Consider the following 25,103-nt stretch of genomic DNA (forward strand, 5'->3'; position numbering starts at 1 on the left):
AACAAAGGATGACCATACAGAGTATGCAAAACACCCATACCCCAAATGACCCTCAGCCTATCTCTGAGGTTGATGCCAGAGCTGAGCAGACATTTATCCAAAAGACTAAAGTGAAAACTATTTAAGAGTCTAGAGAGGAAAATGAGATAAAGGACACAGACCCTGTGTCACCCATCTAGCTGTTCATGGTCATCACAGCACAGACCCTAGACCCCAACCCTAATCACATCACATCACACCCTGCCAGTCCATAACCTGACTCACTTCCCCCTGGAAAACTTAGTGAAGCATTTTGGCCACATCGGTATCCTTCCATGCACAATGGAATATCTGTGATTCATTAGCTACATAATGGAAAGCCATTTTCTACACAGGCACTGAGGCCAGCCAAACTGGAAACTCCAGATGTGAATCAGACCACACCACACCAGCTCCCAGAAAACCATGTGAGCTGTGAGCAAGTCCAAGTCAGCCTGCAGATGGTGCCCCAGGTCAGTCCTCACAAAACCTCTGGGGAACTCTCACATGGGTGCCTAGCACCCACCAACCTGACCATCATGTGTCCTTGGGATAAATCTGAACTGAAGCAACTGAGGTCAGGGCCCTCTCCGTGCAGTTACTGGACGATAGAACCTGATGGCTGTCATCCTGTCCCCTAAAAGGAATGGTTTGGATGGATACAGGACCGCTCTCATTAGCCCTGACATAGGGGACCACAAGACCAAAGACCAAAGACCCTGATCCCCTGCCCTGCCCTCCCTTGAGCCTTTGACACCACACATATTCTGAGCACAAACACTCCTTCTGGTCACTTGGTTTCTGGCATTATGAGGACTCTTGTTCCCCATATACAGTGAATAAGACACTGACTTCAATTCCCTGTACTCAGGTCGCAGACTGGACAGGCACCATGAGCGCAGAAGACCAAGCCACAGCAATGCCCACTGGGGTAACCCCAGGCCTCCCAGAAGCACTTCTCAGTGGTAACATGGACTAATATCATTCATGATGAACAAGACAGGACTCCATTGACTCTTCCTGAGGGGTAGATGGTGAGTCTGTTCTTCATATACAGACATCCAACACCTAGGTATAAACAGTTAACAGCAAACAATGTTCCTACCTATGCATATGACTTGGGTGTAGACTGGATGGTCACACTGCTTTAGGAAATTCGTATTGAACTTGCAATGAAAAATGTCAGACTCGACTCCCCGGCAAGCCACAAATTTCTGTTCCTGTGTCTACTTCATGGTGGGCTCTGGACCACTGCAGAGCAGTGCCACACTCCAGCTGCCTGCACAGGACATTGGCTTCCTCCTTCATCGAGTCACACTTCCGGAGCAGGATGTTTTTACTCAACCGCTCTGGAGTCCCAGTACAGGGACTGCCACCACTGCCCAGCCTGGCTTCTGGTATGAAACCCTCTAGTAGGACAAAAGAAAAAGAAACTGGTCCTGGAAGCCTATTCACATGGTGAGTGACCAAGACAGACAGACTTACTGACTTACTTCCTCATCTTGAAGTAGCATACAAAGGACTCCTGGTGCTGACACCACCCTTTGTTGTTCCCTGGCATGACAGAGGCAACACTGTCATCCTCCTAGGACTACAGTGCCATGATTTGAGTATACCCAGTGGATAGAGTGGATGCCAAGGGAGCCTGGACAGGCTACCTGTCTCAAGCATCAAGTAATTCCCCCTAGTTAGAGTTGTAACCTGAGTACCAAGAGTATGTGTGCAAGCCTCCAAGGTGTTCCCTGAAGTGCTCCAAGGCAGACAAAAAAAAAAAAAAAAATAGAGCTTCATTGCTGACTTTGGATAGCAGTAGACTTCAGAAGGAGTTACTGAGAGGGGGTCCAGAGAGAATGAGAGCTGAACTCCCTTAGGACATGGAATGAAAGCTCTCACTTAGTCTCTCACCCGGGGCATCTGTAGGGAAAGGGACTCCCACCCAGCCATACCTCCCCTCTTCCCTTGGGTATTTGTCTCAGTTCCTTTAGTTCCAAAGCACAAAGGAGATTCTTGGGACCAAGATCTTACCATCCCCTAGCTGACTCGTCTGAACAAGAAATTGACACTATACACTGGCATTCACAACCGTCAGAGGGTCCCCAGGACCCTGGGGAACATTCCCAAATTGTGGCTTCCTCACCATGGCACTGAACACCATAAAGCCAAGGTGCCTCTGTCTCTTCAGGTCTCAAAATATGCTGGTAGGTATACTGCACATGGCCACAGCCAAGCTGTTTGCAGATCACTAAAGCTTCCTTCAGACCCCAACTTGGGTCCCCACACACCAGGCCTTGGTGTCCACCATACTGCACATGCAAGTTACCACTACAGGCATTTAAATTCCCAATGAGACTCACAGAGTCCTCTGCTGATGTACCTTCAGGAGCAAGAAGACAACACAGGAAGAAAAGTCTGAGGTCTTCATTGAGAGCCCTCCATATTTGGAAAGCCCATCTTCACCATTCATCAAAATTCTTCTTTTTCTTCAAATTTCCCTACCATTAACATTGCATTGTGATAGCATTAAGACGGCCACTTTGATTAAATGAAAGTTAGCAGAAATGAACACATACACACACACACACACACACACACACACACACACACACACATTAACCTTAGGCATCACCAGCCTGTGCCATTCCTGAATACAGTCACCTATATTTCACATTTCTGTATCCTTGACACTAAAAGCCAGCACACACTCAACCAGGAAGAAGGCTCCAACAGGCTAGCATCAAAGGCCACAGCCCAAGAGAGTACAGTCCCATGCCAGATCTCTTTGGGAGTGCAGTTCCCCAGGCTGACACGATCAGAGCAGGTACCTGTCTCTGTCTCCAGGCTTCTTGTGGATTCTCACTCAGGGTGGCATTGTTATGAGGCCAGAGCCCTTAAGCAACCCTAGATCCTCCCTCCACATCAGAGATGTCATCTGTCACCCAGAGCAAGCACTTACCTACTGTGCCAAAGCCCAGGGAGCACCAGTACTGTGGGACTTCCTGTAGCTGGTATCCGAAGCAGTCCAAGGTATGAGGAGAACAAGGAGTCTCCTCCCAGCAAGTTCTGAATGGCTATAGCTGCCAAGGCCAGCAGCCTAAAGGACATCAAGGGCCTTTCTATGCCTCAAAAAGATCTGGATGAAGAACTGAGTCCTTCCTAGATCAGTTTATTGTCAGTAGACAGGCTTGGCAAATTGATCATAGTACTGAAAAACATATTTTCCCTGATCCCAGATGCCAGAGGGGTATGTCTCCCTGTGGTAGCATTCCTACCTAAGAAATGACCACGCAAGCAAGTTCACATCATGAGATTGGAAGATACACTAACAAATGTGTAGACAAGAGGATACATCACCATTAAGATCATAGTTCATCTGTCTAGTTGCTGATGAGCCACTACCAGCTATTGTTTGTCAAGGTGGACATATGGAATTTATACTGAAATGCATTTTTCCCATTGGTCTGGTATCTTTAGGTTTGTAAAAATGAAATGAAGGAAGAAAGGAAGTGAAAGAAAAAATAAGAAAGAAAGAGAGAGACAGAGAGAGAGAGAGGTCAGTCCTTGATGAACCTACAGCACATGGAAGCAACCATTTCTGAGAGGATTTCCTTCTTTTGAATTTCCCCTATTTATATCCTTTAAAAGTTCATAACAAACACCAGTTATGCTGACAGAATGACCTCAGTCAAAAGATATATGAGAACTCATGACAATTTTTAATATCCAGAGTCAAACTAAAAATCCAATATTCTTTAATAAAAAAGTATTAAGAATGACAAAAAAGATGGCACAAAATGTACGGCCGCAGGAATGCTCCTGAGTAAACTCTGATACCAGTAACAAAGTACCTCAGCGTCAGCCATTGTGAGAATGTGGTCCAGGGGTGTGTGCTAGATGAGTGGGTGACCCAACTTCCCTGAACATAAAAGGGGGCCTGGTTACAGAGGCGGCCTCTCCCCACACCCATGGTCACCTCTCTCTTCAGCCTCTCCACCTCAGTCATGACCATGCTCTAACTCACTAAGGCCAATGTCTAGTCTAAGGCCAAACAAGTCCCCTCTCCTAAGGCTAACACAAAGTATCCACAGGATTTCCCATAAGTAAAACAAATGAAAAATGATTGCATGCTTTCCAACTTTATTGGTAGGGGCCACCTAGAAAAGGGACTTGGAGAGATCATGGGGCTTCCAGAGAGAAAAGAACTAGACAGAGTGTGGACAGAGAAGGATGGTGGCAGGGGAGGCCCAGAGCCATAACCAAGAGGTCAGTTACAGCCCACTCTACTGCCAGAATCCCCACTGGATGCTGAGGCTTTTGGCTAAGTTGCCCTCTACTGGTAACCAGCTCTCTTGCAAGGTTACTAAACATTAACAGTGGTGGGGAGTAAGCCTTCACTCTCCTGCTGGTTAAGCTGTGTACTGGTTGGTTTTATGTACCAACTTGACCCAGGCTGGGGTTATCACAGAGAAAGGAGCTTCAGTTGTGGAAATGCCTCCATGAGATCCAGCTGTGGGGTATTTTCCCAATTAGTGATCAAGGGGGAAAGGCCCCTTGTGGGTGGGACCATCTCTGGGCTGGCAGTCTTCGGTTCTATAAGAGAGCAGGCTGAGAAAGCCAGGGGAAGCAAGCCAGTAAAGAACATCCTTCCATGGCCTCTGCATCAGCTCCTACTTCCTTACCTGCTTGATTTCCAGTCCTGACTTTCTTGGTGATGAACAACAGTATGGAAGTGTAAGCTGAATAAACCCTTTCCTCCCAAATTTGCTTCTTGGTCATGATGTTTGTGCAGGAACGGAAACCCTGACTAATACAGAAGTTGGTACCAAGAGTGGGGTATTCTTGTGACAGCCTGACCATGTTTTGGGGAGGACTATAGAAGGACTTTGGAACTTTGGGCCAGAAGATCCATTCGGTGTTAAGAGCTCTGTCAAATGTTGTGTAGGGGCTTGGAAGATAATGTTGAGAACAGTGCAGAAGATGGAGGCCTGGCTTGTGAAATTTCAGAGGGAAGATTAAAGACTTTTTTCAGGGCCATTGCTAGTTTGATTGTGAAGATTCTGTGGTTCTGGCTAGCTGGGGCTGAAGAATCAGCTGTGATTAACAAGATACCAGAACTACTAAAGCAAAAACTTTGCATTACTGGGACTATTGATGCTGGTTAGCTGGAGCTAAGAAATTAGCAGTGATTAAGAAGAGACCAGCATCATTGAGGTGACATCTTCTGGGAAGTGTTTTCTGAGAGCACAGAGGCTGTGTTCCAGAGATAGCCAAGGTTGTACCTTGTGCTGTGGCTGGACTTGGTAATATGTAAGAGTTACCCAGGTGGTACTGGTTTTGAAGGCATGAAGGGGCCACACAGAGCAGCTGAGGCTCAGCACTGTGAGAGGCCATGGAAGGCCACTGGTGAAGGTGCAGCCTCAGTTGCAATTGATGGCCCAGGACTGAAGAGGTCATGCAAAGGAGTTGAGGCTTGGCACCATGAAGAGAGCCTATGAGAGGCTATTGGTGAAGCCTAGTTACAGTGGAAGACAGCAGCGTTTTGGAGATGCCAGTACCATGAGATGACCACCAAGAACAGGAGCAGCTCCAGGGATCCATCCCATAATCAACTTCTAAACGCTGACACCATTGCATACACTAGCAAGATTTTGCTGAAAGGACCCAAAGATAGCTGTCTCTTGTGAGACTATGCAGGGGCCTAGCAAACACATGAGTGGATGCTCACAGTCAGCTATTGGATATATCACAGGGCTCCCAATGGAGAAGCTAGAGAAAGTACCCAAGGAGCTAAAGGGATCTGCAACCCTATAGTTGGAACAACATGATGAACTAACCAGTACCCCGGAGCTCTTGTCTCTAGCTGCATATGTATCGAAAGATGGCCTAGTCGGCCATCACTGGAAAGAGAGGCCCATTGGACTTGCAAACTTTATATGCCCCAATATAGGGGAATGCCAGGGCCAAAAGAATGGGAATGGGAGGGTAGGGAAGTGGGGGGCGGTATGGGGGACTTTTGGGATAGCATTGGAAATGTAATTGAGGAAAATATGTAATAAAAAAAAAAAAAAAGAACAGGAGCAGCAGTCGAGTACAGGTAGCTGGAGCCTAGAAGACAAGGTGTGTGCTACAAGGGGCATGGCTGGAGAAGTGACCCAAGCCCTTGGAGGAGCCCAGAAAATCGTGAGTTGGATCCCAGACAGTTGGAGTTTAATTATTGCTTTTGATTGTGACTGTGCCCTGATATTTTTCCCTTTTGAAGGAAGAAAATATTTTAGTGGATCCCACAGTTAAGAGACTTTTAATTGTAAAAAGACTTTGGATTTTAAAAGATATTGGATATTTTTAAAGGATTGAGCTTTTAATATGTAAAGACTGTGGGACTTTTAAAGTTGTTTAGATCTTGGGGATGAATAAGAACTAAGGGTTAAGGCTTACTAGTGATATGTTTGTGTGTCAAGTTGACAAGGGGTCAATTGTACTGGCTGGTTTTATGTGTCAACTTAACCCAGGTTGGGGTTATCACAGAGAAAGGAGCTTCAGTTGGGGAAATGCCTTCATGAGATCCAGCTGTGGGTATTTTCCCAATTAGTGACCAAGGGAGAAAGGCCCCTTGTGGGTGGAACCATCTATGGGCTGGAAGTCTTTGGTTCTATAAGAGAACAGGCTGAGCAACCCAGGGGAAGCAAGCCAGTAAAGATCATCCCTCCATGGCCTCTGCATCAGCTCCTGCTTCCTTACCTGCTTGAGTTCCAGTCCTGACTTCCTTGGTGATGAACAACAGTATGGAAGTGTAAGCTGTATAAACCCTTTCCTCCCCAATTTGCTTCTTGGTCATGATGTTTGTGCAGTAATAGAAACCCCGACTAATACAAGCTGCCTGCTGGTTGTACAGGGAGATGCAGGGACATAGTTTTTATGGGTTGACACCATGTGTAAGTGAGCTTTTTGCTGATGCATCACGCGTGCTCAACTTTTCATCCACACTCCTATGGGTGACCTCCATCAATTCACTGGTTCACTTAGCTAGTCTCTGATAGAATCCTTTCTTTGATCAGTTGTTTTTGTTCCCTATATGTGGGAAATAATTTGTTGTTTTTTGGTTTTGGGGGTTTTTTTTTGCTCATATCTGCCCAGGAAAAGTCAAACAACAGTATGTGTTACATGGATGGATGGCTGAATTCTCCCAAGGGCAACCTGGTATCTAGAGATAAAAGGAGGTTCCATCATTCATCAAGAATCCAGCCACATCCTTTTTACACCAGAACAGAGGACCTATAGGCAACAGGAGGAGAGCCCATATTCTAAAGCACACATGGAGGCTTTACACTCCACAGTGACACCACAAAAGTCAACACACCAACAAAGCAGTAGGTGAACCCAATGTTCCTCAGAACCTCATGATCACCCATTTGGCTCAGGCTCTGGATGAAAATACACGTGTACAATCTACTCCATGCCATAGAGTGAACAAGACTCAAGGAAGCATGTGTCCCAGGAAGCCGTGATACAGAAAGTTTCTTTTGGTGAGGAAGATCATGCAGAGCTCTCAGTGGGACAATGGATGGAGAAAAACATGAGAGTAACATGAGCCAGTTCAATGAAAAGGGAAGTCCAGAGTTGTATAGATATAAAAGATATGATTCTGAATGAGTGTGGTCAGTTTTGTTTTGTGAAGGTGTAGTCACAAAAATTTTGGTCACACCATCAAGCTTCTAGTATACGCCATTCTCAAGACAATTCTCTCAGGTGGGAGAGCTACAATGTTGGGTGCAGTGACTTCCGACAGAAGTAGGACAGCCATGCCAGCAGGTAACATAAGAGTTCACACTCTGATTCATGAGGAGAAAACTACCTCTCAAAAGAACCTAGCAGCAAAGGGGTAAGAATTCCACAGTCTGCTCACAATTTGGTCAAGACAATAATCAAGGAAATTAAAATATTTTTTAGAATTGGATGGAAATGAAAACACAACATACACAAACCTATGGGGCTCAATACAGGCAGTTCTAAAAGGCAAGTTAATAGCGCTAAGTGCCTACATAAAAAAGGTGGGAGAGATGTCATATTAACAACTAAATTGCACAACTGAAAACCCTAGAACAAGAAGATACCATAACCAAAAACATAGATGTCTGAAAATACTTAAATTCAGGGCTAGAATCAAAGAAAGAGAAACAAGTAAACAGCAACCAAAATAAACAAACAAACTAAACCACTAAGAATCAATGAAACAGAATTGGTTCTTGGAGAAAATCAATGAAGTTGACAAGAACTCAGAAGATGGAAAGATCTCCCATGCTCATGGACCGATACAATGAATATAATAATGGCCATCTTGCCAAAAGCAGTCTACAGATGCAGTGCTATCCCCATTAAATTCCAACTTAGTTCTTCATAGAGTTAGAAAGAACAGTTTGCCAGATCAGGTTCCCCTCTAACCCCCACTGCCCCACCACCCCATCCACTTTCCCTCCCAAGTCCCTCCCTCCCACCCCATTTGTGATTTCTTTCTTCTCTCTCCCAACTGGGACTGAGGCATCCTCACTTGGGCACTTCAGCTTGTTGAGCCTTTTGAAATCTGTGGACTGTATCTTGTGTATTCTGTATGGGTTTTTTTTTTCCTCTCTTTTTTCTTTTTGGCTAATATCCATTTACTAGTGAGTACATACCATGCACATCCTTTTGGGTCTGAGTTACCTCACTCAGGATGATATTTTCTAGTTCCATCCATTTGCCTGCAAAGGTCAAGATGTCCTCATTCTTAATAGCTGAGTAGTATTCCATTCTATAAATGAACCACATTTTCTGTATCTATTCTTCTGTCTTGGCACATCTAGGTTGTTTTCAGCTTCTGGCTATCACAAACAGGGCCACTTTGAACACAGTGGAATACATGCCTGATATGGTATTCGGTGAGGGAAAACGACTGAAGCCCTGAGGGCCAGCAAAAAGAATGCAAACAGGCAACCTCGGAAAAAAGGAAGTGGGGGCGGGGGGGTGGAGAGACCCATCAGAATGCACCAGAAACCTGGAAGATAAGAGACTCCCAGGACTCATAGGGAGGGACCTTTGATGAAATGCCCAAGAGTAGGGAGAGGGAACTTATAGAGCATACCTCCAGCAGGAAGACAGGGCATCAAGTGAGGGATGGAGTTACCATCCTACAGTCACAACTCTGACCCATAATTGTTTCTGTCTGAAAGAATTACAGAGATGGAAATGGAGAGGAGCCTGAGAAAAAGAAGGTCCAGCAACAGGCCCAAAGTGGGATCCAGATTAAGGGGAGGTCCCAAGGCCTGACACTATTACTGAGATTATGGACCACTCACAAAATGGTATCTATCATGACTGCCCTCCAAAAGACCCAAAAAGCAGCTGAAAGAGTCAGATGCAGTTATTTACACCCAACCAATGGACAGAAGCAGCTGACCCCTGTTGTTGAGCTGGGGAAGACTGAAAGAAGCTGAGGAGAAGGGTGATTCTGTAGGAGGACCAGCAGTCTTGGTTAATCTGGACCCCCGAGATCTTTCAAACACTGGACCACCAAACAGGCAGCATACACCAGCTGATATGAGGCCCCCAACGCACATACAGTAGAGGACTTCCAGTCTGTGTTCATTCAGAGAGGATGCACCTAACCCTCAAGAGACTGGAGGCCCCAGGGAGTTTAGAGGTCAGGTGGGGTGGGGGATGGGGGCATTCATGTGGAGACAGGGTGGGGTGGGGAGGAGGTGTGGGATGTGGAGCAGTAGAAGGGTGGATGGGGAGGGGCAGGGAATGGAATATGGAGTATAAAAAATGAATTACACATAAAATTAAATTTTAAAAAGAAAGAAAAGAAAGAGCAATTTGCAAATTCATTTGGAATAAGAAACAACCCAAGATAGTGAAAACTATTCACAACAATAAAAAATAATTTCTGTGGGAATCAGCATCCCTGACACTATGAGCAATAGTAGGGGAAAAAAAACTGCATGGTATTGGTACAGAGACAGGCAGGTAGATCAGTGGAATAGAATTGAAGACCCAGAAATGAACCCACACACCTATGGTCACTTGATCTTTGACAAAGGAGCTAAAACCATCCAGTGGAAAAAAGACAGCATTTTTCAACAAATGGTATTGATTCAACTGGTGGTCAGTATGTAAAAGAATACAAATCTATCCATTCCTATCTCCCTGTACAAAACTCAAATCCAAGTGGATCAAGGACCTCCACATAAAACCAGATACACTGAAACTGATAAAAGAGAAAGTGGGGAAGAGCCTCGAATACATAGGCACAGGGTAAAAGTTCCTGAACAGAACACCAATGGCTTATGCTTGAAGATCAAGAATTGACAAATGGTACCTCATAAAATTGCAAAGCTTCTATAAGGCAAAGGACACTGTAAATAGGACAAAATGGCAACCAACAGATTGGGAAAAAATCCTTACCAGCCCTACATCTGATAGAGGGCTAGTATACAATATACACAAAGAACTCAAGAAATTAGACTCTGGACAATCAAATAACCCTATTTAAAAATGGGGTACAGAGCTAAACAAAGGATTCTTATCTGAGGAAACTTGAATGGTTGAGAAGCATCTAAAGAAATGTTCAACATCCTTAGTCATCAGGTACTGCAAATCAAAACAACATCTCACACCAGTCAGAATGACTAAGATCAATAACTCAGGTGACAGCAGATGCTGGCAAGGACGTGGAAAAAGAAGAACACTCCTCCATTGTTGGTAGGATTGCAAGCTGTTACAAACACTCTGGAAATCAGTCTGGTGGTTCCTCAGAAAATTGGACATAGTATTACCTGAGGACCTAGCTATACCACTCCTGGGCATATTCCCAAACGATGCTCCAAGATATAACAAGGACACATGTTCATAGCAGTCTTACTTATAATAGAAGCTGGAAAGAATCCAGATGTCCTTCAACAGAAGAATGGATACAGAAAATGTGGTACATTTGCACAATGGAGTACTACTCAGCCTTTAAGAACAATGAATTTATGAAATTCTTAGGCAAATGGATGCAACTAGAAAATATCATTCTAAACGAGGTAATCCAATCTCAAAAGAACACACATGGTATGCACTCACTGATAAGTGGATATTAGCCCAAAAGCTTGGAATGTCCAAGATACAATTCACAGACCACATGAAGCTCAAGAAGGAAGATCAAAGTGTGGGTGCTTTGGTCCTTCTTAGATGGGGTAACAAAATGCTCACAGAAGCAAATACAGAAACAAAGTGTGGAGCAGAGACTGAAAGAAAGGCCGTCCAGAGACTGCCTCACCTGGGGAGTCATCCCATATGCAGTCACCAAATGCAGGCACTATTCTGGATGTAGCTGTCTCCTGAGAGGCTCTGCCAGAGCTTGACATATACAGAGGCAGATGTTCACAGTCAACCATTGAACTGAGTACAGGGTCCCCAAAGGAAGAGTTAGAGAAAGGACTGAAGGAGCTGAAGGGGTTTACAACCCCATAGGAAGAACAATAATATCAACCAACCAGAACCTCCAGGGTCTAAACCACTAGCCAAGGAGTACACATGGAGGGACACATGGCTCCAGCCACATATGTAGCAGAGAATGGCCTTGTCGGGCATCAATAGGAGAAGAGGCCCTTGGTCCCATGAAGGCTCGATGCCCCAGTGTAGAAGAATGCAAGGGCAGGGAAGCTGGAGTAGGTGGGTGGGTGGGGGCACACCCTCATAGAAGCAGAGGAGAGGGGATAGGATAAGGGGTTTCTGGGAGAACATTAGGAAAGGGGATAACATTTGAAATGTAAATAAATAAAATATCCAATAAATGGATAAAAAATGTCTAAGCATAAAAAAATATATCATCTACCACTTTTCTGCCCATACCCCCAGCTTTAAAACTGAGAGCCCTTTTTTATTGTTGTTACATACATATACGTGTGTACATACATATATACATACATACCCTGATGAGTGCAATTTTTGTTGGTGATATATATATGGTCTTAGTGCTGACCATATTTAGTGTATTAAATAACTAACTAGGCAACTTACCTGGGAAAGTCTAATTCTCCCTCCCTTCGCAGTTACCAGTCACCAGTAGTTCTTTCTCTAGGGGTGGAACACCGTGAAATTTCCCCTTCCCCATTAACCATAATATCAATAATGATATTGGCATTGTTCCACTCTTGTTTTATAGTCATTTCTAGGAGAGACAGTCCCACAGCAGTCTTTCTGTTATCCTAGTTCTTACAATCTTTCCACTTCCCTCTACTGCAAAACTCCCTGAGCCGTGGATGCTGGAGCTGAGATGTCGATGAATCTATGGGGGCTGAGCCCCCACTACTCATTGATCTCTATAGCGCATCCAGTTTATGGTTTTCTGTAATGGTCTCCATTTGCTGTAAGGAGAAGTTTCTTCGGTAAGAGGGAGTAGCTAGATGCGTACGTTGGTGTAAAGAAAAGATTTAGCATGTACTTGAGGAATTGTGGTCTAGCAAAGCGGCAGTAATAGATGAAGGTCTCTAACAGGCCCAAACATGACAAACAAGGCACCAGCGAGTCCTGCCCTTACCCCATACTCTTGCTAAATAAACCACTAGACTCCCCATTAGACTCCTCATTTGGTCCTTATTCTGACTCATTCGTGAGGTAGACCACCAAGGTCCAGCTATCAAAATACACTGACTAACCTGTCCAATCATAACTTACCAACTCACCCTAGCACAGACTTCCCCTTTTTTTCTTCAAAAAAACCACTCCTCCTGAACCACCTGCTGCTGTTTCTGCCTGATTCAGATTCACCCACCCTGTCTCTAGGTTGCTTAATAAAAGATCTTTTTGTGTTGGAAATCAGTATCTGGGTGAGGTTAGTCCCTAACCAGGGGCCCAGAAGGGGACACCCAGCGGCGCACGGGTCCCTACAGTAGAGTCTCTCCTAGGGTCCATGACCTCACTAGCCCCAGCATTGGCTAGCTTACATTCCCTCCTGTTGGCTACAACCTACATGTGAGTGCCACTTATTGTACCTTTACAGCAATCTTGTCACACTGGTCATTGGTGTGCTTCATAGGTGACAAATCTCCATGGACTATTCATTGGCAGAAGGCTAAAATGCGGGAAAGAGGCTGTAAGGTTAGAGACAACTCAAACAATCTAGCCCTCTGACCCAAATGTGCTGTGTTTTTAGCAATAGGGGCTTACCTTAGACTTCTTTTTTTTTTTTTTTTTTTTGTAATGAACCCATAGGCTGGATCACTTTATTCACAGCTCTTAGGTTAGTCAATATCATAAAATATTGGTATTTTTTAATGACAAATATTGAAGACACCCATGTTTCCAGCTGCTCTTGTATCGGCTGTTCTTTTTTTTTTTTTTTTTTTTCAGGGAAACATAACACTTTGCTGAAAAGAATGGGAATGGGTGGGTAGGGAAGTGGGGGGCGCTATGGGGGACTTTTGGGATAGCATTGGAAATGTAATTGAGGAAAATATGTAATAAAAATATTAAAATCAAAAAAAAACTGATGTAAATAATTTATATGTTACCTTAGACTTCTAAGAGGCGACCAAGGACAACAGCAATGGCCTATATTGTTTGGGGAGTCACCTGGAGTACCCTGAGCCACTCAAAAAGAGGCTTCTGGTGCCTTGTATTGAGTTCTTATTAGTCTATGGCTCTTGTGGGAAGTATTGGCAACCCAGGTGATGTAACTTTCTTTGAGATATAATTCTAGGCAAATATAAGCTAATATGATGCTCTGAGGCTTTATCAAAGAACTTTAGTATTAACTATCCCTTGTCCCTCAATGTCTTTCTGTATCCTGCCCAGATGGGTATCAACTGTATCCTGTTATTCCCCCAGCAGCCCCACTCCCTACCACCACCTACGGTACCTCACACTTTCCTGGTTCCTGTGGTTAGTCCATGTTGCATTCTCACATCTGAAGTCTGGAAGCTAGGAACTCCAGATGAGGGAGAATGCATAGCATTTGTCTTTCTAGGTCTGGGTTACCTCTCTAATATGATCATTTCTAGATCCAGCCATTTGCCTGCAAATAACATAATTTTATTTTTCTTTACATCCAAGTAGTATTCCATTGTGTATACTTAATACACATATTCATCACCAATTTCATCTATTGAAGAACATTGAGGTTGCTCCCATTCCCTGGATCTTGTGGAAAGGATGGCAATGAACATCGATGAATAAGTATCTATAGAGTAGAATGTCAAGTCCTTTGAGCATATGCCAAAGTGTGATACAGCAGAGTCATTTCTTTTTAGCTTTTTGAGGATTCTCTGTACTGATTTCCATAGTGGTCACACCAATTTTCATTCCCACCAACAGTGTCTGGGGGTTCCTCTTTCTCCACAACCTCACCAGAATTTCCTGTCATTTATTTTGCTGATCTTAGCCATTCCAACTGGGGTAAGACAATTAGGAGTCACTCAAGATCTTCTGGCTTCAATGGACTTGGGAACATCCACTTGTCATGATCTGCCCTCCACAGCACACAGAGCTTGCCTCATAGGCTCAAGCCCCATTCCATAGTTGCTGCTGTCCTTTGTAGTCATCTACCCCCATGGTACTGGCATCTCTAAAAATTCTGGGGTCACCATAGCAACTGGACTGAATCTTCACCAGTAGACTATACTAGACTGTCTTTAGAGACTCTAGTCCTGCCACATGGTGCCAAGCCTCAACTACCTTCTATGACCCCTTAAATGATAATGTTCTCATACTGCCAAAATCAATACCACCTGAGGAGGCATTTACATATTACCAAGTCTAGAAGCCAGCATGATATGCAGCCTTTCCTCTTCCCTACTCCCAGACCACAGATTCTGTGTCCTGACCTTGAAGAAATACTCCCCAGAGATTTTGCCTCAAAGATGCTGGTCTCTTTTTATTGCAGCTAATTTCTCTACCCCATCTAACCAAAATCAATTGTCCTAATAAAGCAAGATTTCACTTTAATAATTCTGATCATTTGTAATCACAGCTGGTTCTTCAGGCCTAGCTGACCACAAATTCTTAATTCAAAATATTGCATCAATAGCCTGTCAGAGCCTTTGCTTATCTCTGAAATCTTCCAAGCCAGGCCTCCATTGTCTGTGTCTCTTTCAGCATCCCTGGCTTTCAAGCTCTCACCACAGCCTATTAAGCCCTGAGTACTCAATGACTTTCCTAGCCTCAAAATTCAAAGCCCTTCTATGAGCATCCCAAAAACAATATGAGCAGATCTGCCCCCCCACTCTCTTGTACCAATTCTTTATTCTAATATGGTTTGTACTGTTATGATAAAACATCATGACCAAAGGAAACTTAGAGGTGGGGGCTGATAGCTTACAGTCTATCATGAAAGGAAGTCAAGGCAGGAACTTGGAGGCAGGAACTGAAATACAGGATATGAAGGTACACCGCTTACTGACTTCCTCTCTACAGCTTCCTCAGCCTGCTTCCTTATACACCTCAGGACCACCTGACCAGAGGTGGCACTGCCCACAGTGGGCTAGACCCTCCCACATCAATGATTACTCAAGAAATGTCTCCACAAACTTGCCCACGAGGAGTCTTATGGGAGTATTTTCTCCATTGAGGTTCCTCTTCCCAAATGGCTCTAGCTATGTCAAGCTGAAGATAAAACTAGCCAGGACATGCTATAATGGGGCAACAATTAGATACCACAAGCTAACAAATGAAAAACCCAGCACCTGGAGTGGGATGCTTCTTCCAAAGTTGTTGGCCACTGAGGTTAACCTCCAGAGCTTGACAGCAAGACCCTATTGCTAAAGACACACTCGAATCAGAACATGAAGAAATCAAGTGGGTACTGACTTGGGAACTTCATCCCTACCTCCCAGCTTTCATTGTGCTGGAAGGTCCTACGCATGCTACTAGAACAGCAATCATCAATCCTACCCAGCTATAAGCACAGAGAGATATAAAAATGACAGGCCTGGCAAGATTTGAGCACAATAATGGTATGGATATTATGGGAGTCACTGACTACTTTCTAGTTGGATAGAAAGCCTACTGTACAAGATGAAACACGTACATGGTATCATTATAAGACCAAGAACCTATGGCTTGGCATATGACAGCATCTGTTTCATTTCCAATAAATTAAGTTTATCAAGAAAAAAAAATTGCACAAGATCTACATAGAGGGGAGTAGGCCTCATATCAAGGGCTTAGGACATGGTCTAGAATGATGACAACATCACCCAAAGAGTTCTGCAGATGCAATGCCGTCCCTGTCAAACCCTGAGCAGGTTCTTGGAAAGTTAGGAAGTTAATCCTAGCATTCTGGTAGAGATGAAGATTCCCGAAGGCCCACAACCATATGAGCAGCTAAAAACATGCTGCTTCATCTCAAAACTTAGAGCAGAGCTCCATGAACCACAGCACTGAGGCCAAACACAGAAACCAATGGAGCAGAAATAATAGTAAAGAAATCATCATACACACTTCTAATCATCACATTTCTTAAAGGGCTATGACCATTCGTGTAGAAAGAACAATGTTGTAATAGAGGTTCTGGAGAAACTGAATATCCATGAAGAAAGTGTGGATCAGGTCCTCCCCACACCAGAAACAAAGTGACTCAAGACCCATCAAAGCCCTGGATGGAGTGCTAGAGAACAGCAGAAAGCAGGCAGTGAAGCCACAGGGCTTCGGACTTGCGATGTCAGGTTTTAAATGTGACACCAGAGCAGAAGCACAAAGCAAAGACCACAGGTTGGGATGAAGCAGACTTGAAGCTGTGTGTACAGTAGGATCTCTTCACAGGGGAAGTAACACAAAGAATGGAGTTATGCATGTGTTAATGAGACTCTCACATGGCTCTCACATACAAATGTGCAGAACCATTGACACCACTCAAAACACACAGGCCACCTATTGCTGAAATCCATAACAGAACTGAGCAGAGATTTGTCCAAAGATGAACAAACCTAAAAGGCTAGAGATGGTGAGAAGGAGGCCAAGGAACCTATGAGTCAGGACATAGGTTCTGAGTTATTGGTCCAGCTGCCCATGGTCATCACAGTACAGACCCCAGCTCTCAGACCCTGACCACACCACATCACACACTGCCAGTCCATAACCTGACTCACTTTCCCCTGAAAAAAATTAGTGTAGCATCTTGGTCATGGCTACAGCAGTGTCCAGGATCTAATGAATAATATAAGATCGGTGATTTATTGCCACACATTGGAAAGCCTGCTTCTACCCAGGCACTGACTGAGTCCTAGACAAAGTGGAAACTCCCAGATGTGGATATACTACCACCACACACCAGCTCCTAGAAAACAATGTGAACTGTGAACAAACCAGGTCATACTGCAGATGGTGACACACACACCCCCAGGTCAGCCCTCACTTAACCTCCAGAAAACCCTGACAGGGGTGCTCACCACCCACCAGTCAGACCTCCTCCATGTGCCCTTTGGACAAATGCTGGACTGAAGCGACTGAGGTCAGCAAAGGCTCCATGCAGGCACTGGATGGTGTGACCTGACAGCCACTACTTAGTCCCCAGAAAGGAATGGTGTATGAGGATACAGAACCACATTAATCAGCCCTGACAGAGGACCAGAGAGTAAGTGCTGGGGTCTATGGATCAATCACCTTGACCCCCTGTTCTGTCCTCCCTTAAGCCTTAGATGCCACATGGATACTGAACACAAACACTCCTAGTCACTTGGCTTCTAGGGAATCACAGCCATCTGTATCCTAGACAGGATAATGAGCACAACTTTCAGGGGTTTCCCAAAGTTTCCCAAAACTACCTCTTGGTGGCAAAGTGAATTGTTTTTAACTATGAATCTGGGGTAAGGGTTCTATTGACACTACCGTGGAGCGGATATCACAGACTTCTCTCTTCGTATCCATATACACAATATGAAGACTAAAATCCTCAGTGGGTGCTCCTACCTGTGCATACAATCTGGGTGTAGGTCAGAAGGTCACATTGCTCCAGGACGTTCACATTGATCAGGCATTGTAAAATGTTGGTCTCTGTTCCCTGGCATGTAAGGTACTTCTGCTCCTGGTTCCCGTTAGTTCCATCGTGGGCTCTGGACCATTGCAGAGCAGTGCCACATTCCAACTGTCTGCATACAACGCCAGCCTCCTTCTCATGCAAGTCACATCTCAGGGCAAAATTGGAAGCCCCAGTGGCCTGTGCAGTCCCAGCACAAGGACTGCCACCATCAACTAGCCCCATTTGTAGTGTGGTACCACCTGGTGGAATAGAAGAGAAACTGAGTCTTGGTATCCTGTTCCTAGAGCAAACACAGGGATAGACACTGACTACCCCACCCTGAGTCATTGTCCAAGGTGCTCCTGGAGGTGTTCCCACCCTTTGCTGTTTTTCTAAGGTAAAAAATCCCATCCTTCCAGGGGAAATGGGCCAGGACTCCTGCCTCCTACACCTGTAGCTTACTCCTTGGCTGGAGTCTTACACATACTGAGAATGGGAACGTTTTCTCTAGTAGTCACTATTAACAAGGGAAGTAGCCAACTTTTGAAAACTTAAAGATATTATTTAAAGTTACTGGGAAAGTGTCTATAGAAGATGAAAACCCAGCTCTCTTAAGACTCCAGGCATAATGTATGTTCATACAGGCCAGACCCTTCCCTGGGCAAATGCCTTAATACTTCCACGACCAAGACAGAGAAAGAAGGAAGGAAGGAAGTCAGTCAGTCTCAGGGAATAAGGAGCTCAGGGTCTCCATCTAACCTACCAGAGCAGATAATCACAGCCACACACTGGCATTTGCAGCCACTGATGGTCCCCCAGGACCCCAGACGGCACTCCAAGAAGGTGGATTCATTGCCATGGCACTGGGCATCATATAGCCAAGGTTGCCTCATCTCTTCAGGTGTCAAAACATACCGGGGCATAGACTTCACAGAGCCACAGCCGAGCTCTCTGCAGATCACTGAGGCCTCCTGCATGCCCAGGCCGTCTGCACACATAAGGCCCCACTGTCCATCATTCCGCAAGCGTACTTGGCCTTCACATTTATTATCACCGCCCAGGAAATTCACGAAGTTCTCAAGAGCCAGATCTTCAGGAATAAAGACAAAGCAAAACAACAGCAACAATAAACATAGGGATAACATTCTGTATTTTATTTGGAATGCTTCATAATTAGACAGCTCATCTTCAGCTGGGCATGGTGCCACATGCCTTTAATCCCAGGATTCAGGAGATAGAGGCAGTTGAATCTGAGTTCGAAGCCAGCCTGGTCTACAGAGCAAGTTCCAGGACAACCAGTGCTACACAGAGTGTCAAGAAAACAGAGGAGGAGAAGCAGGAGCTGGAGGAAGAAAGCTCATCTTCACTACTCGTCCTAACCCCTCCTTTTTTTTTTTTTTTCAGATTTCTCGATCGTAAATACTCTGCATTGTTACAGATTCCAAATGGTTGCTTTGATGACATCAACGTTAGCAGAAGGAAACACACATTCAAAGTAAAGGCATCAGATATCATCAGCACTGTGCCATCCCTGAGCAGTCACCTATGTACTATATACCTGTGTCCCTGACACCCAAGGTCTTCACACAGCAGCACGCACTCACCAGGAAGGAGAGTCCAGCAGGCCAGCAGCAGTAGAGGCCAAAGTCTGAGAGAAGAGAATGCCATAACCAGTCTCCTTTGTAACTACAGTTCCCCAGGCTGATGGCCTCAGAACAGGTACCTGTCTCTGCCTTCAGGAAGAAAGTGAACTCCAACTCAGGGTGACAATATTCTGGAGCCAGAGCCCTTCAGCCCCATAGGCTCCTCCCCCATATGAGAGCTGTCATCTCTCACCCAAAGCAAGCACTCACCCACCGAGCCAGAGCCCAGACAGTGCCAACACATTGAAGCTTCCTGCAGCTGGTGCCCAAAGCAGTACCAGCTGTGTGGAGAGCAAGGAGTCTCCTCCCAGAAAGGCCTAGATGGCTGTAGCTGTCAAGGTCAATGTCAGAAAAGACATTAAAGGCCTTCTGCCTCAAACAGAAAATCTGGCTAAAGAACAGAATTCTTCCAAGATCTTTGTTATCAATAGACAGAGCTAGCAATTTTTTAAACATTTTTAATTAGGTATTTTCCTCATTTACATTTCCAATGCTATCCCAAAAGTCCCCCATACCCTCCCCCCTACTCCCCTACCCACCCACTCCCACTTCTTGGCCCTGGCGTTCCCCTGTACTGAGGCATATAAAGTTTGCACAACCAATGGGCCACTCTTTCCACTGATGGCCGACTAGGCCATCTTCTGATACATAATGCAGCTAGAGACACGAGCTCCAGGGGGGTACTGGTTAGTTCATATTGTTGTTCCACCTATAGGGTTGCAGACCCCTTTAGCTCCTTGGGTACTTTCTCTAGCTCCTCCATTGGGGGGCCCTGTGATCCATCCAATAGCTGACTGTGAGCATCCACTTCTGTGTTTGCCAGGCCCCGGCATAGTCTCACAAGAGACAGCTATATCAGGGTCCTTTCAGCAAAATCTTGCTAGTGTATGCAATGGTGTCAGCATTTGGAGGCTGATTTTGGGATGGATCCCCGGATGTGGCAGTCTCTAGATGGTCCATCCTTTTGTCTCAGATCCAAACTTTGTCTCTGTAACTCCTTCCATGGATGTTTTGTTCCCAATTCTAAGAAGGGGCAAGAAAGACTCATGCTCCACTACATTCATAGCAGCCTTATTTATAATAGCCAGAGTTAGCAATTTAATCCCAGTATTTTCAACATGTTTGCCCTTGGTCCAGTCATAGAAGGAGTGTACATCTCCCTGAGGAGACAGGCCTGACTACTTGGCCTCACATGCTAGTTCCCATTACCAGGTAATAGACAAACTAAAGAATGTGTAGACAAGAGAACATAAAGTCATCACGGTTCAAGTGTCTACTTATTGATAAGCCTTTATGAGTAGCTGATTGTCAAATGGAAAATATGCACTGCATACTGGCCAACTTTGTTCATCCGGCTCAAGTCTGCATTATGGCAAACCAAGTTCTCAATGAATCTGCACCACACAATTTCAAGAGTTTATTTATAAGAGGCAGAGTGTGGGATAATTTTTAGTTTCTTTCTATGCCTTGTCTACCTACATAGATTCGTTTTTCTTTGTATTCTTCTCTCATATATTACATCCCATCCATAGTTTCCCCTCCCCTCCCTCAACTTCTCCCAGTGCCCCCACCTCTGTCTTCCCCAGACCCACTCCATTTCCATTCAGAAAAAAAGAAAAAAAAAGCTGGTCAGATTCTAAAATGAGCATCAGTTGTGTAAACAAAATAGTCTCAATAAATAAAAACATATACCCACAACAAAATTACAAGGTCCAGAAGAAAATAAAAATTCAAATACCCTTAATGTAAAATTATTAAGAATGACAAGGTGGAGGAGGAGCTCACCAGGCCACACCCCTACCTGAGGTTGATTGATGGTTGATTGATGGTTGATCACTGCTGGGAGAAGGATTGGTTTTTCTCTTGGTAGGTACAGCCACTGAGAGGTTGTTCATACTCCAGTTGAGAGCCTCGATCTATGGACATAGTGGCAGCCCTAACTACACTCAAGGAGTTAAAGTAAAATAAAAGAAAGCATGAAATTAAGAGAGAGGCACTTGAGAAAGTCTGGAGGATGTTGGAGGGGCAGAAAGTGGATATGACCAAAATATATTGTATACATATATGAATTTCTCAAATAATAAATAATTTGTCTTGAAAAAATGACACTGTGGCAGATGTTTAATAACATCATGTTTTCAAAAAATTCACAATGTTCATACCATACTGTTGAGTGAAAAACAGTTGAATACACAGCTGCATAATATAAGCTCAAAAGATGCACATATACCTATATAGTTCAGAATTGTTGAATGTAGAATCTAAAAATCTAAAAATCTGCAAATCTCATAGTGTGTTGTATATGACATACTGAATACATATACTATAGATGTGGATTGTGTGTGTTTGAATGTAAAATGGCCAAAATGTATATTGTTATACTACATAGAGCCTTTGTGATTACTAATAAAAGCAGTAATTGTTTTCTTCTGGTTTGTTGAGCTGATACCAACTCACACAAGTTGTCCTCTGGCCCCTCCATATGTACCCAAGACGTGTGCAAACACATACAAAAATAAATAAATTTTTAAAAAGAGAAAGAACAAATATTCTGCGAAGGCCCTTCCCATTTTAGACTTTAACCAGAGTCCTGGAATGGTGGAGTCTCCCAGGAGTCAACGCAGGTAACCTTAGCCGGAATGTCCAAGAATGGGGAGATGGAAAGTAAAGAGACTATGTCCAGGAGCCAGACAGGACCCCCGGTGAAGGGATGGGGACACCAACCTACATGCAAACTTTTGACTCAAAATCAATCCTGTCTAAAAGAAATGCAGGTACAAAGATAAAGCATAGACTGAAGGGATGGCCTTTCAGTGGCTGGCCCATTTTGAGACCAATCTCATGGGCAGGCACTAATCTCTTACATTATTTTTTTTCTTTAATTTTATCTGTAAATCATTTTTTACACTGCGTATTCCATTCCCCGCCCCTCCACATCCACCTTCCAACTGCTCCTCCCCACCCCCACCCCATCTCCACATGAATGTCCCCACCCCCCATCCCACCTGACCTCTAAACTCCCTGGGGCCTCCAGTCTCTTAAGGGTTAGGTGCATTATCTCTGAATGAACACAGACCCAGAAGTCCTCTACTGTATTGTGTTGGGGGCCTCATATCAGCTGGTGTATACTGCCTGTTTGGTGGTCCAGTGTTTGAGAGATCTCAGAGGTCCAGATTAATTGAGACTGCTGGTTCTCCTACAGAATCACCCTTCTCCTCAGCTTCTTTCAGCCTTCCCTAATTCAACAACAGGGGTCAGCTGCTTCTGTCCATTGGTTAGGTGCAAATAACTGCATCTGACTCTTTCAGCTGTGTTTTGGGTCTTTCAGAGGGCAGTCATGATAGATCCCTTTTTGTGACTGTTCCATAGCCTCAGTAATAGGGTCAGGCCCTGGGACCTCCCCTTGAGCTGGATCCCACTTTGGGACTGTCACTGGACCTTCTTTTCTTCAGGCTCCTCTACATGTCTATCCCTGTAATTCTTTCAGACAGGAACAATTATGGGTCAGAGGTGTGACTGTGGGATGGCAACCCCACAAATGTCCTGTCTTCCCGCTGGAGGTGGGCTCCACAAATTCCCTCTCCCCACTGTTGGGCACATCATCAAAGGTCCCTCCTTATGAGTCCTGGGAGTCTCTCACCTCCCAGGTCTCTGGTGCATTCTGGGGGGTCCCCCAACCCCCTATTTCCTGAAGTTGCCTGTTTGCATTCTTTCAGCTGGCCCTCGGGGCTTCAGTCTTTTTCCCTCACCCAATATCAAATCAGGTTCCCCTCTACCCCCCACTGCCCCACCACTCCATCCACATTCCCTCCCAAGTCCCTCCCTCCCCACTTGTGATTGTTTTCTTCTCTCTCCCAAGTGACACTGAGGCATCCTCACTTGGGCACTTCAGCTTGTTGAGCCTTTTGAATTCTGTGGACTGTTTCTTGTGTATTCTATATGGGTTTTTTTCTTTTTTCTTTTTTTAGCTAATATCCACTTATTAGTGAGTGCATACCATGCATGTCCTTGTGATAGCCAGAAGCTGGAAACAACCTAGATGTCCCATGACAGAAGAATGGATACAGAAAATGTGGTTCATTTACACAATGGAATACTACTCAGCTATTAAGAATGAGGACATCCTGACTTTTGCAGGCAAATGGATGGAACTAGAAAATCTCTTACATTATTAATGATGCTGTGTTGTGGTGGCAGTCAAGAGCCTAGCACAGCAGCCTTCTGAAAGGCTCTACCCAGCAGCTGACTGAGACAGACACAGATGTCCACAAACACTGGCTGGAGGTTGGGGACCCCTTTGGAAGAGTTGGGCGAAGGATTGGAGTTCCTCAAGGAGATAGCAACCCCACAGGAAGACTGACAGTGTCAAGTAACGTGGGCACCTGTGAGCTCCCAGAGACTGAGCTGCCAACCAGAGAGCCTGGTCCGAGGTCTCCCTGAAACATATGTAGCAGAGGGATGCTATGTCTGGCCTCAGTGAGAGAGGATGTGCCTAATCCTCCAGAAACTTATCTCATTGGGGTGGGGGGATACAGGAGACTGCCCTCTCAGATGCAAAGGGGAGGAGGGATTGGAAGAGGAACTCTGTGAGGGGGGATGTGGAAGGGGGCAGCATTTGGGATGTAAATAAATAAATAAATAGACACACCCTCCTAAAATGACTTTAAACAAGTAATGATTTCTTTTTGTTATTTGGATTTTATTTTTATTTATTTGTGCCCTACTGGAGAGAATCTTGTATGCTAGGCAAGTGCTGAGCCACCAAACTGCAACTCTAACACCAAGTGATATGTTGACATCTGAATCTTGGTCAACTTTATCTGACAGTTTAGCACCACTGTGGTAGGGCAAGACAGCACAGAGGTTCCTCCATCTTGTATTCTTGTCAAGGCCATTTTAGGTTTAGCTAGAATTTGAACTTCTTGATGATAACTCCATGGAAAATTATCCAATTCTATTCTATGGACCTGAGATCAAGATGCCCCAGCTAAGTTATCTTGGCTTCTATTAAATTGTCTGTCTATACAAACTTCCTCCTCCAACTGGCTGCTTGTTTTAGCTTCTGTTAAGCTGCTTGCTGTGTAAAATCGAGATACCAGGATGTAGTTTTGCCTTTAAAAATTCTTACTCTAAACACTCAATGCTACACTTAAGTCCCAAATACCTGAGTGTGGTCCCAGCCAGCAAAAAAAAAAAAAAAAAAAAAAACAAAAAACAAAAAAAAAAAAACACCTGAATAGGCTATAAGACAAAAAGTAAAAGAGGGGAACTTTTGGGATAGCGTTGGAAATGTAAATGAAATAAATACCTAATAAAAAATTTTAAAAATGAAAAAAAAAAGTAAAAGAAAAAATAAAAAACAAGAATGGCAACAGCAGCACAAGTGTGACACTACACTGGGACACTCTGAGCACACCCTGGTACCAGCATGAGTTTACCCGGATGTCAACCACCATGAAGATGCAGTGCAGATG

General features: G+C 44.5%; 1 protein-coding gene across 1 annotated transcript in view; it reads right to left on the reverse strand.

The window, feature by feature from the left end:
• Nucleotides 1-19,654, reverse strand: part of LOC110298462 (scavenger receptor cysteine-rich domain-containing protein SCART1-like) — a 62,354-nt gene extending 42,700 nt beyond the window's left edge. Inside the window, exons 1-5 of the mRNA XM_085841114.1 lie at nucleotides 19,591-19,654; nucleotides 18,750-19,076; nucleotides 17,938-18,246; nucleotides 2,726-2,870; nucleotides 1,512-1,572 (exon numbers count right to left, since the gene is read on the reverse strand). Coding sequence (XP_085697240.1) covers nucleotides 1,512-1,572; nucleotides 2,726-2,870; nucleotides 17,938-18,246; nucleotides 18,750-19,076; nucleotides 19,591-19,654 — 906 coding nt within the window. The remainder of the gene's footprint in view (nucleotides 1-1,511; nucleotides 1,573-2,725; nucleotides 2,871-17,937; nucleotides 18,247-18,749; nucleotides 19,077-19,590) is intronic.
• Between the last annotated feature and the right edge of the window lie 5,449 nt (nucleotides 19,655-25,103).

This window comes from Mus caroli, unplaced genomic scaffold (assembly GCF_978045245.1).
Source record: "Mus caroli unplaced genomic scaffold, Mus_caroli_1 scaffold_8, whole genome shotgun sequence".
NCBI lineage: Eukaryota > Metazoa > Chordata > Mammalia > Rodentia > Muridae > Mus > Mus caroli.